General features: G+C 50.5%; 2 protein-coding genes across 2 annotated transcripts in view; both read left to right on the top strand.

Annotated features, from left to right (window-relative positions):
• The window catches only part of LOC137419067 (uncharacterized), a 246,618-nt gene that overhangs the window by 170,938 nt on the left and 62,805 nt on the right, over positions 1 to 12,875 (top strand). The window lies entirely within an intron of this gene.
• The window catches only part of LOC137418015 (uncharacterized), a 53,123-nt gene continuing 44,782 nt past the window's right edge, over positions 4,535 to 12,875 (top strand). Inside the window, exon 1 of the mRNA XM_078771127.1 lies at positions 4,535 to 4,744. Coding sequence (XP_078627253.1) covers positions 4,581 to 4,744 — 164 coding nt within the window. The 5' untranslated portion in view covers positions 4,535 to 4,580. The remainder of the gene's footprint in view (positions 4,745 to 12,875) is intronic.

The raw sequence follows: 12,875 nt of genomic DNA, 5'->3' as shown, positions 1-12,875 counted from the left end.
GGTTAGTCTTATTGCCAACGGCTCATAACGCAGATTGCTAAACCGCTTGGCAATTTCCACCTGTCCTTGGTTTGAGCGGAAATTATCTCCCTGCTTTGCGGAGAGATTGGTAAGCAGGTATTTGGGAATCCATCTTGACCAATCACCCTGGCCAATCTCGACCGCAAAGGAGCGTATAATTTGCAGGGCTGGGGGATCGGCCAGTGTAAAAAGACAGTGGGATTAACCCCCCCTTGGTAAGAGGAGCACCGACCCCCGGATCCGCAACAATATATATATTTTACTAGCTGAGGTACCAGGCTTCGCCCGGGTTGAATAAGAATAATACAAATATATGATGAAAAGAACATCTAGATTTTAGAGCAATATCACAGTACATTTCCTACATGACGTTTTTGTCAATTTTCAATTTCTCAAAACCTCTTGGTATACAACATTTCTGGTTTTCTTACTTGGTGCCAAGAAAAAGATTGCTTGGTTTTCCAACCCTCGAGCAGCCCACGTACAGCTGGCCATGGGAAGTACCCGGCATTGCCGGGCGGGGGAAGGGAGGGGAGGAGGAAGGGGAGGGGAGGGGAACGGGGGGGGGGGGAGGGGGGGGGGGGGGGGGAGGAGAGGTTGGGGAGGGGAACGGGGGGCAGGGAGGGGAGGCGAGGGTGGGGAGGGGAGAAATGGGGGAGGGGGAGAAGAGGGGGGGAGGGGAGAAGAGGGGGGGAGGGGAGAAGAGGAGGGGAGGGGAGAAGAGGAGGGAGGGGGAGGAGGAGAGGGGAGAAGAGGAGGGAGGGGGAGGAGGCGAGGGCAGGGGGGAGGGGGTGAGGGGGGAGGTGAGGGGAGAGGGGGAGTGGAGGGGGAGGGGGAGGGGATGGGGGAGGGGGAGGGGGGAGGTGAGGCTGAGGGTGGAGGAGGGGAGTGGGAGGGGAGAGGGGGACGGGAGGGGTGGAGGGGAGGGGAGGGGGGAGTGGAGGGGGGAGGGTGGAGGGGAGTGGGAGGGGGAGGGGAGGGAGAGGGGGGAGGGAGGGGGAGGGGAGTGCGAGGGGGGAGGGAGGGAGAGGGGGGAGGGGAGGGGAGGGAGAGGGGGGAGGGGGGGAAGGGGGGCTTCGCCCGGGTTGAATAAGAATAATACAAATATATGATGAAAAGAACATGTATATTTTAGAGCAATATCACAGTACATTTCCTACATGACGTTTTGTCAATTTTCAATTTCTCAAAACCTCTTGGTATACAACATTTCTGGTTTTCTTACTTGGTGCCAAGACATTAAAGATTGCTTGGTTTTTCCAACCCTCGAGCAGCCCACGTACAGCTGGCCATGGGAAGTACCCGGCATTGCCGGGCGGGGGAAGGGAGGGGAGGAGGAAGGGGAGGGGAGGGGGAAGGGGAGGGGAGGGGGAGGGGGAAGGGGAGGGGAGGGGAACGGGGGGGGGAGGGGAGGAGAGGGTGGGGGGAGGGGAGGAGAGGGTGGGGGGAAGGGAGGGGAATTGGGGGGGGAAGGGAGGAGAGGGTGGGGGGAGGGGAGGAGAGGGTGGGGGGAGGGGAGGAGAGGGTGGGGGGAGGGGAGGAGAGGGTGGGGGAAGGGAGAAGAGGGGGGGGGGAGAAGAGGGGGGGAGGGGAGAGAAGAGGGGGGAGGGGAGAAGAGGGGGGAGGGGGGAGGGGAGAAGAGTGGGGAGGGGGAGGGGAGAAGAGTGGGAGGGGGGAGGGGAGAAGAGGGGGGAGGGGGGGGAGGGGAGGAGGGGAGAAGAGGGGGGAGGGGAGAAGAGGGGGGAGGGGAGAAGAGGAGGGAGGGGGAGGAGGAGAGGGGAGAAGAGGAGGGAGGGGGAGGAGGCGAGGGGAGGGTGAGTGGAGTGGGAGGGGGAGGGGGGAACGGCCAGCTTGGCAAGCGATAGCAGGATTTTTACTTTTATTTTTACCTCAATGAGGGCTATATATATAGTCCGTGCGTGGAGCCTTCAAGTTCAACATAAAGTTTTTTTATGAAAAATAATGCAGATGTATAACAATCCACCAATGCAAGTTCAGAAATGAATGCAAATCCTTTACTTTGCGATACAAACGCAATTCCCGCCATTTCCACTCACGATCAAGGCCTCCACAGTGATCGCGCCTCTTCTTCCTCCTACAACTTCGTCTCACTTCTTTCACTCAAAATGCACGAAATTCTGCCACATGAAATTATGTAGAGGCCTCGTCGGGGGGATATAAGGTAGATAAGGAAGGCGTTGTAACAGAAGAATCAAAATAAAAGTGGAAGAACATAAGGAAATGGGAGCTAATCTGGACCCACAGCCAAACCCGACAAACCATTGCAATACACCCCGAACGTCTAGCGCCGCCACAAACTACACCATGGAATTGCAGCTGGCGCGGTTTTTTTAAACCATGGATATTAAAATAAAACGTAGCCTAAAACCACCGGGATTTTATGCTGATTCCGAATCTGTGTCTAAAACTTTTCTCCGATGTGTAGTTCTTGAGTTATAAGCGGACATCCAGACAGACACACACACACACACACACACACATACACACACACACACACACACACACACACACACACACACACACACACAGACACTCCTCCTTTATATATAGAGATGATTTTAATGAAAATTAATTTTTTTTTTAAACTTAAATTATAAATGTATTTAATAAATTATCTAAATTAAATTATATAAATTGCATAAATATTAGGAAAAAAAAATCATTAAAACTTAGGGTGGGGGCTGGGGGATGCCAGATATCGCCTAACCCTCCTCTTTGGGTGGGGGGGGGGGGGGGCAGATGCTCGAGAACGCCTGACCCTCCTCTTGGGGGGGGGGAGGGGATGCTATTGATTGCCTTACCCTCCTCTTAGAGCGGGGGGGGGGGGTGGAAAGCTCGAAGATGCCTTACTCTCCTCTTAGGGTGTGGGTGGGGGGGGGGAGGAGATGCTCTTTTTTGGGGGGGGGGGAGATGCTCTTTTTGGGGGGGGGGGATGCTGCAGATTGCCTTACCCTCCTCGAAGGGCAGGGGGGGAGGGGGATGCTAAATATCGCCTTACCTTCCACTTAGGGGGAGGAGGGAGATTCTAGAGATCACCTTACCCTCCTCGAAGGGCGTGGGTGGGGGGGAGGGGATGCTAGATATCGCCTTACCTTCCACTTAGAGGAGGGGGGGAGATGCTGGAGATCGCCTTACCCTTCTCTTGGGGTGGGTAGGGCAGGGATGCTGGAGATTGCCTTAGCCTCCTGTTAGTGAAGTGGGGGTTCAGGGGTAGTTCTAAAGATGTCTTTGTCCTGTTGGGGGGAATGTGAAAGATTGCCTTACCCTCCTGTTGGGCAGAGGGGGAGGGGGAGGGACATGCTGATGTTACAATGCTCTCTGTTCAACATGCGATGTTTGGACAAATTTCTGTCCTCACCTCTAATCCTTCCCAGGGAAACTTTCATTTCTTGCATTGCATTAATGTATTATTTATTGCAAATAATCCATCGGACATAATCCATAACTGTATTTATTGTAATCCTTTGTGTTGTTTATTTTTGTGCACCCATCATTTTGACAGAATTTTCCCCGAGCTGGTATAGTAAAGGAGAAAACAAAAATAAAAATGTGCTGTTAGTGTCGTCTCGTAGATCTACCAGGATTTCGGTTTCGGTGTTTCCAAGAACAGTCGGATGGATGATTATAATCCAGGAGGAGGGGGATGAGGCAGGGCGGGAAGGGGCGGAGCGGGATGGGATTAGGGTGGGCGAGACGGGACGGGGCGTGGCAGTACTGGAAGGGGATGAGCGGAACGGCGTGAGAGGTGCGTGGCACTCCGAAGGGCGCGGGTATTCTGGAAAGGGTTCTGATGTTCTCTCGTTCTCTATGAGGTCAATATAAGGGGTTTTGTGTAACTCCAAACTTCGTGCCAAGTCAACGATTGAAAAACAACTGAACTAAAGGTAATTATTTTTTGGCGCCGTGAACGGGAATGGTAAAATGGCCGATATGTGGCTTTATTTCTTTATCTGACGCCAATTGGCCAATGAGCTATCAAATACCATGTGGTAGAGATCGGTGATTCCGAGGAGGAAGAAGAAGAATGAATTGCGTCCACAGGAAGGATTCAATAACGACGAAAACCTCCGGGTGATCTTGTGAACCTTGAACTGTCACTGTGACGAAGATCCCCGTAATTGGATCATGTCGATCCGTGTCCTTTTTGGTTTAGTGTCCGTGTCCTTTTTGGTTTCGTAGCTGTGTCCTTTTGTCCTCCGTGCTCCGCTCCATGGCCTTTTGTCCTCCGTGCTCCTCTCCGTGGCCTTTTGTCCTCCGTGCTCCGCTCCGTGTCCTTTTGTCCTCCGTGCTCCGCTCCGTGTCCTTTTGTCCTCCGTGCTCTGCTCCGTGTCCTTTTGTCCTCCGTGCTCGGCTCCGTGTTCTTTTGTCATCCGTGCTCCGCTCCGTGGCCTTTTGTCCTCCGTGCTCTGCTCCGTGGCCTTTTGTCCTCCGTGCTCGGCTCCGTGGCCTTTTGTCCTTCGTGCTCCGCTCCGTGTCCTTTTGACTGTTTTGTCCTCCATGCTCCGCTCAGTGTCCTTTTGTCCTCCGTGCTCCGCTTCATGTCCTTTTGTCCTCCGTGCTCCGCTCCATGTCCTTTTGTCCTCCGTGCTCCGCTCCGTGGCCTTTTGTCCTCCGTGCTCGGCTCCGTGTCCTTTTGTCCTTCGTGCTCCGCTCCGTGTCCTTTTCCACAAACAGTGATCGGTTCGGATCTTCTGAGGAAAAGGTTTGTTCGGAGATTCTCATTTTATTATTTATACTGAGAAAGATCTTCTGTAAAACGATCATTTGAAGTGATTCTTCATAAATATTAATAGAGAGATCGGGCGAACATCATGATTATACACAGCACGATATGACAAAGCGATGTGGATGGATTATGTTATGGTGAAACTAGGGGATGAGATGGGCAGGTAAGTAAGAAGAAGAAGCTGATTCGATTTAGGTTCAGGTTCGAATCCAGATCCGGTCTACCAGTGGATACAAAAGGGTCTCACTAAAATCCGAAATGGAGCGAAATGGACCTCAAAATCCGAAATGGAGCGAAATGGACCTCAAAATCCGAAATGGAGCGAAATGGACCTCAAAATCCGAAATGGAGTGAAATGGACCTCAAAATCCGAAATGGAGCGAAATGGACCTCAAAATCTGAAATGGAGCGAAATGGACCTCAAAATAACCAATAACTTCCCCATAGCCTACACTTTTCATTTCATTTCATACACAACATATTAAACCAACCTCAATAACATCCGAAATGGATGGTGATTCAGTAGTAAAATTAAATGTTAAAATACTGATCTAAAACAGGTGAGGAATGAATAAAATGTAATGTTAATTAAGTACCCCATTGTACTATGTAATTTATGTCAATGTCTGAGTTGGAATAAACTAAAACAAATTAGAAATGTGGTTTTGTTATTTTTTATAAGTCAAATGAAATGTGTAGTTGTCAAACAAACAAAAATGGACTTCCCATTTAGCAAAATGGAGTTCTGACTTCGCAAAATGGACTACCCAGTTAACAAAATGGACTTATAAATTAAGAAAACTCTGCAGTAAATGAAAGTAAATTTATTTACACAGGTATAATACAATATATATATATATACAGCATTTTTATCACAATGCAGTGCAATACAAAAATTCAATATTATTCAAATTGCAAATGTACGTCTTTCTTGGTTTTATATATAAATCGATTATATATCGATTATATATAAATTATCTCTATATATAAAGGAGGAGTGTCTGTCTGTCTGTGTGTGGTGTGTGTGTGTGTGTGTGTGTGTGTGTGTGTGTGTGTGTGTGTGTGTGTGTGTGTGTGTGTGTGTGTGTGTCTGTCTGGATGTCCGCTTATAACTCAAGAACTACACATCAGAGAAAAGTTTTAGACACAGATTCGGAATCAGCATAAAATCCTGGTGGTTATAGGCTACGTTTTATTTTAATATCAATGGTTTAAAAATCCGCGCCAGCTGCAATTCCATGGTGTAGTGTGTGGCGGCGCTATTGCCCCTTTCCGATCCCGTGGTTGCGCGTATGTACAGTATACTGTACGTACATATTTATATATTTTCAATGTGCTTTTTATTGTATTTTAAATTGTTTTTTTGCTTCTTTTATTGTTAATTTATGTACTATTGTATTTATTTTAAATATATTGTTGGGGTATGAGGATTGTATTTTTTTTATTGTGTGCTTTATTATTATTATTGCTTTTTCCTGCACCTTCCTGCCTCCAGTCTGTTGTATAAAGGTCAAAGGGCGTCCCGGTAGTTAATTCCATAAAGCATACATTGAAGGGCACTATAATACCCTTGTTCAGTAGCTTATATCTTTATTATGTGTTTTAGGGTAAGGCCTTGTCGTCCATTAAAATGACACTCCATTGCACCAAGTGAAAAAGATAGATTCCCTTCATTCCCATTCCCAAAACCTCCATTTCCCTTTTCGTAATGGCCAAGCCTCAATTTGCCAATTACATCCCCTCCAAAGCCGCTATTGAACATGTGCTCGGGTCGGGGAAGAAAGGCGTGCCCGCACGTCATCATCAAGGGCGGAGCCAGAGGGTCACACGACCAACCATCACCGAGGTGAGCACACCGATGGGCGTGTCCTGGAAGCCGGCGGCTTAATCGCCGGAGGCGCTATAAAGGCGCGTGCGCAAGGAGCTGCGTAGAGAGGTCCATGACAAGAGAGGTCCATGACAAGAGCTGAGTTGTGTGGTTTTGGTCAGAGCTGAGATGGTCATCAGGGGTGGTCAGTGGTTGCGTTGGTTGTGTTGAGTTGTCGGTGGAGAAAGAGTGGTTGGAAAAAGAAAGAGAGAGGAGAGAACCCGTCACGCCAGACCCCCCACCAGCGCGTCGGCTCCACCAAGCAGCTCCGACCCGTGATCCCACGCACATGACAGGATCGGTGGCATCAGCGGCCGTCGACGTCCAGCCCGACGTCCCGTGCGGGATCAAGCTCCACCCAGCTCCGTGCCATCCTCCCCCTCCAGCCACACACCTCCTTCCAGCCAATCCACTCTGCAATTCCCCGTGTGAGTCCGTTTCTGTTTGTTCTGTCCTGGGTATTTAATTAAGTTGGTATAAGCTAGTAATTTTCACTGTGTCACCTGCTTTTTCAGTGTTCCCTGTACCTAACCGTGACTGCTCCTTTTGCTTGTGTGTGTGAATAATAATCCCGTTACTCTTCTGTACGTCTTCTTCCTCCTCTTTACATTCGGTCGCTTTAGAGTTTTCCATATTGAATATCTGTGGCGCGATACGGCCAACGTTCGGGTGAATCGGGGAAACTGTTAGGTCGCGGTGCCTCTGCTCGGCAAACAACATCCTTATCCGCGGACCATAACAATTGGTGTCAGGAGTGGGATACGAGGCCCGAACCAAATTTTTAAAACATCTAAAAAAAAAATTTGGTCAAAATTTGGAGCGGCCGAAATTTGGTTTGTTTTAAAGAAAAACCCGAATTTTGAAATCGCGCCATTGCTGGTCAAGGCGATCGGATGCAGGTGGGTGAGCTAGAGGAGGGGTTAGGAGTAACCCAGGATCAGAGGGACGAAGTAGAGGGGAACATGGGCAATGTGGTTGAGGGGGTATCAGGCGCACAAAATGGCGCCCTTGCGCACGATGTTGCAGCAGCACCAAATTATGCCACGCGTGAGGTTGGGGCAGCTGCGGCCGCACCCTTTGTACTACCAACGGTGGCCCAAATGCAAGCCTTCATGGCCCAAATGAATGCAAAAATAGACGAAATGAGGGCCGATAGGGAGGAAAGGGAGCAGAGGGACAGAGACCGCAAGTTGGGCGAAAGGGTCCCAGGGGTGCACGACGAGGTAACGCGGGTCGAGAAGCGCTTGTTGAGCGAAGTGGAGGAAAGCGCGGGTAAAATGACGTGGGTAGAAATCGCGACATGGGGTATGGAGCAGCCGGCGACCGCTGAGGTAGAAGAGGGTGTTTTATTAAAGCCAGTGGTCGTCGAGGGGAACAAAGACAAAGCAGTTGTGGGTACAATTAAAATTGAAGAGACGACGGAGGTAGCCCAGAAATTGCAGGGAGAAATGGAATATGTACAAAGTCCCTGCTCAAATCATGATGATGTATTCACTAACCAAATAAAGAGTTTGCAGGTGCGTGTGGAGAAAAGGATCCCCCAGGTGAGTCGTGCTGTTTATTGTGCGGGTAGATTTTGTAGAAGGATGTTTGGCGACAAAAGAATTGTCGCGCGATTGGGGTCAATATGGCACCCGGGCATTGGTGAAGGGTCGCGTGTGAAAAAAAAAGTGTGCGTCAAGGGGTGAGCGTGTTACGAAGCGCGAGTGTGATACCGAGTGCGAGCGAGAATGCACGTCGGGGTGTACGGAGTGTGACACAGGGAGTGAGAGCAATACGGAGTGTACGTGCAAGGGTGAGTGTGACACGGAGAGTAAGGTGGTGGTGGCACGTGTGCGAGGAAGCACACCTGAGTTGGTGGTAGTGCGAGTGTGGGAGAGCCCATCTGAGCGCGTTAGTGGGTGTATGCATGAGTGCACTCCCATGGTGAGTGGTACGGAGTACGTACCGAGGGAGAGTGCGCAAGACGGTGCGCGAGGTGTGTTAAGGGGGTGTGCGAACGGCGAGTGTGCGTGAGAGGTGTGGTGTGTAACAGGGAGTGCGTTGGTGTAATGTACGGACGGCGTTGGTACGCCGGGTTTGGTGAGGGTGAAAGGGGTAGCGTATGCGTGTGAGCATGCAGGTGAAGCATCGACGGTAACCGGGTTAGCGGTTAGAGCGACGGATAGCCGATGCGAGCACTCAGCGCACGGTGGGCTTTGTTGGATGCAGGGCCCGGCGCGGATCGAAGCTGCGTCGTTTCTCTTCGAAGCGTCGTTGCCGATTCGGGCTTGGCCCCGCCCCACACGGTCGAGTCCGGGCCTTGTCGGGCGAGGTGACCGGTCCGGTTCAAGGGCGAGTGTGAGGAAGCAGAACGGTGCCCCCTCGCGGGGACGGGGTTCCGACCGGGGGAGATTGAGCCATCGGGCCTGGGACCGCAAGGTACCGCGCCGAGATGGTGCGTGGAATCTCGGGCCGACCAATCCACCTCCCTTGAACTGAAAGCCGGACGGATTCAACCTGCAGGCGACCAAACCACCCGAATTCATTGCTCGGCTTTGCGAAGCCGAGTTTAATGATGTCATGACGCACCGAGGCTAGGATATAGCGGACTGTGATGATGATGATACTGATAGTGTTTTTGATCCGAAATTCAGAAAAGTGATTAGAATTGGCAGTAATTGGAAAATTTTTGATTGGTTGAAATTTGATGTGCCAAATTGGTAGTTTGAGATACCCGATGTGATGGGATGGCAACTCTGCCATCTCTCACAACGGGGGCAAAGGAGCACTCGTCTTATGGGGTTTATGGCAGTGAAAACTAGCCCGGGAGGGTTAAGATATATCGTGTGTAGGGATCTAGAAAAGATTGACCTTAGGTAACTTTAAGGTTAGGTAGTGACAATGATACCTGTAGTGGGGATGCAGGTAGATTAGTTTGGATGATAATGACGAGGGAGAGCAATAATGTAAGGGGCGACGGGGAAGCGCAAGTTTCAGAGGGGAGTAGTTAGATGAGATGATGCCGTGTGTTTGAGGATTGGAAGTGTATTGTGAAAAGTGTGTGAGGAACAGGTGTGATTGCACAGGTGTGCAACTGGACAGGTGGATGGAGCAGTGTATGAGGGAGTGATGGTGATGTGTGTTGTGTTGACCAAATGGTCCAGGAAGGAAGGAGGGTGCAGGTGGCACCAGGTGTGGTTGCACAGGTGTGCAACGACAGGTGTATGGAGAATGGTTGTGTGGAATACATGGAGTGTGGAATATATGGAGTATTGGAATGGATGGTCGTGGAGTGAGTATGATGGAAACTATGGAGTGGAGTGGATGGTGCGAAGGTGTGAATGGGGGAAGAGTGGACCCCCATCACGAATACTCGGGGCGGGTAGTGTAAGTGTAAGGTAGAGGGTACAGGTAAATTGTGGTTGGATATTGGCATCTGTGGTGCGGGTGAAAGAATGGTATTTGGATTGGTGCATTAGTGTTGTGGAAATGGCTGGGCGTGTAGCCTGTTCGTGTGTGTAGTTGGTTTGGGCAATCCACCACTATGAGGATGTCGGCCAGGTGAGGCCGCAGGTGGGCTCTGGGAGCTGGTAGAGTTGTTGTGGATGGGGCCCGAGGATCCGGAGGACGGACCCGGGTAGCCCAGTGCCAGAGGGCACCAAGGGGTGACAGAGCCAGGAGGGGCCTTCCCCAGTTAGTTAGGTTAGGGTGAGGAGCTCGGTAAGCTAGGGTGGCAACTGCAGTGGTGGAGGTGTGCAGGTGGGTAGACCTGCTGGGAGAGCTACACGCCCCAGCCCAGAAATTGTGCAAGGGCACCGGGAGTTGAATCGGGGGAGTGAGACCCCAAATTGAGAAGCACCACAGTTTGGTCAATGGGAATGGTTTTTAGAACCCATAGTGTAAGTTGGCCAATGGATTGGCAGGGAAAGACCTCGGGTAGTGTAAAGTGTGTTAATGTCATTTAGAAAGTAGTTAGGATGAAAATCTCCTCGCACCATCTGCATCCACTCACCTGAGATGATGTACCTCCACACCATGCCAGGTTGTTTTTATTATTTTTGATGCAAATGTTTGGAATGTGAGACGCATCATGACGTGGGCGTGACATTGTGCTGATGTTCGATCTCTTCCTCCTAATGAGGATTGATGATGAATTGGTGATGGCAAATTTTGAAGTAGAGGGATTGTGGAAACGAATTTTGTATAGGGGAAATATGGGAAGACGTGACATTAGCGACGAATTGGTAAAGGGGTAGGTTTTTGTAAATATGGGGTAAGGGCAAGGGTAGTGTAGGTGAAAGGGGGGTGACGTACGGTAGGGACGAGCTTTCTCACTTCGCTCTCCGTACGCACTTCGCCTTGCATTGCCTTTGTTGATGTGTACCCTTGTGACCTTACCCCTCGCTCATCTGGCTTGTCCCCCTTTTATCTCCCACATGAGGACCTGAGCGCCACTGGGCACCGAGGGGAGCATGCGTGAGTCCGCCATTGTGCGCCCGGAACTCCCAGAACCAGCTGTCTGCATCGATGCACCACATTATGGACCACATGGGTTGGGGCATGGCCCCTCTGCTGGAACCGGCCATGAAGGCCCGAAATCTTGCTGGCGGACCTTGACCGCAGGGCACCGATGCCCCACAGGTGAACCATACATATTCGGCCCCTGTGGGCCATAAATAAAATCGACATGGACACATTGGGTGCATTTTTTATAACAAATAGGCCGCCAGCAAAGGAAGATGACAACATCAGGAAGAAATAATAATAGCCAGCAGAGGGAGCCGAAGAGCAAGAGACCACCTGCAGGGTTAGGGGTTGTTTGGTTATTTTTATTCATTGAACAGTGATGACTGTGCACCGATTGGTGCTTGAGGGTGTATTGGTGCGTTTTTGGGTGCTTTCATGGTGCGTCGATGCAGAGCAGACTGTCTCCCCCCTAGAAAGAACAATCACAGGTCCTGGGTTGCGTTTTGTAAATAAAGTAGCGTCAATTGTAAATAATGCTCCCCACCGTCAGTGTGTAGTTTGAAGACCATTCCGCAATTTGGTTAGCTGTGGGCGTGAGTCTGTTAGGTAGGGAGCAATGGAGCAGCGGGACATATTTATTTATGTTTTAAAACTGTCGCACTCAGGGTCAGGTTAAAAGTAGAGGGAACTACACCTACGTGTCACACTAATTTAAAGTAGTAGGCCCGGGACGTGCCTAAGAGGAGGAGAGTGCAGTGTTGTGGATATGAGGATTGTATTTTTTTTATTGTGTGCTTTATTATTATTATTGCTTTATTCTGCACCTTCCTGCCTCCAGTCTGTTGTATAAAGGTCAAAGGGCGTCCCGGTAGTTAATTCCATAAAGCATACATTGAAGGGCACTATAATACCCTTGTTCAGTAGCTTATATCTTTATTATGTGTTTTAGGGTAAGGCCTTGTCTTCCATTAAAATGACACTCCATTGCACCAAGTGAAAAAGATAGATTCCCTTCATTCCCATTCCCAAAACCTCCATTTTCCCTTTCGTAATGGCCAAGCCTCAATTTGCCAATTACAAGCCCTCCAAAGCCGCCATTGAACATGTGCTCGGGTCGGGGAAGAAAGGCGTGCCCGCCCGTCGTCATCAAGGGCGGAGCCAGAGGGTCGCGCGACCAACCATGGCCGAGGTGAGCACACCGATGGGCGTGTCCTGGAAGCCGGCGGCTTAATCGCCAGAGGCGCTATAAAGGCGCGCGCGCAAGGAGCTGCATAGAGAGGACCATGACAAGAGAGGTCCATGACAAGAGCTGAGTTGTGTGGTTTTGGTCAGAGCTGAGTTGGTCGTCAGGGGTGGTCAGTGGTTGCGTTGGTTGCGTTGAGTTGTCGGTGGAGAAAGAGTGGTTGGAACAAGAAAGAGAGAGGAGAGAACCCGTCACGCCAGACCCCCCACCAGCGCGTCGGCTCCACCAAGCAGCTCCGACCCGTGATCCCGCGCACACGACAGGATCGGTGGCATCAGCGGCCGTCGAGGTCCAGCCCGACGTCCCGTGCGGGATCAAGCTCCAGCCAGCTCCGTGCCATCCTCCCCCTCCAGCCACACAGCTCCTTCCAGCCAATCCACTCTGCAATTCCCCGTGTGAGTCCGTTTCTGTTTGTTCTGTCCTGGGTATTTAATTAAGTTGGTATAAGCTAGTAATTTTCACTGTGTCACCTGCTTTTTCAGTGTTCCCTGTACATAACCGTGACTGCTCCTTTTGCTTGTGTGTGTAAATAATAAATCCCGTTACTC

This window comes from Myxine glutinosa, chromosome 1 (assembly GCF_964187855.1).
Source record: "Myxine glutinosa chromosome 1, kmMyxGlut1.1, whole genome shotgun sequence".
Classification (NCBI taxonomy): Eukaryota; Metazoa; Chordata; class Myxini; order Myxiniformes; family Myxinidae; genus Myxine; species Myxine glutinosa.
Note: the sequence above shows the minus strand (reverse complement) of the source record. Positions and strands in the feature narration are given on the sequence as shown.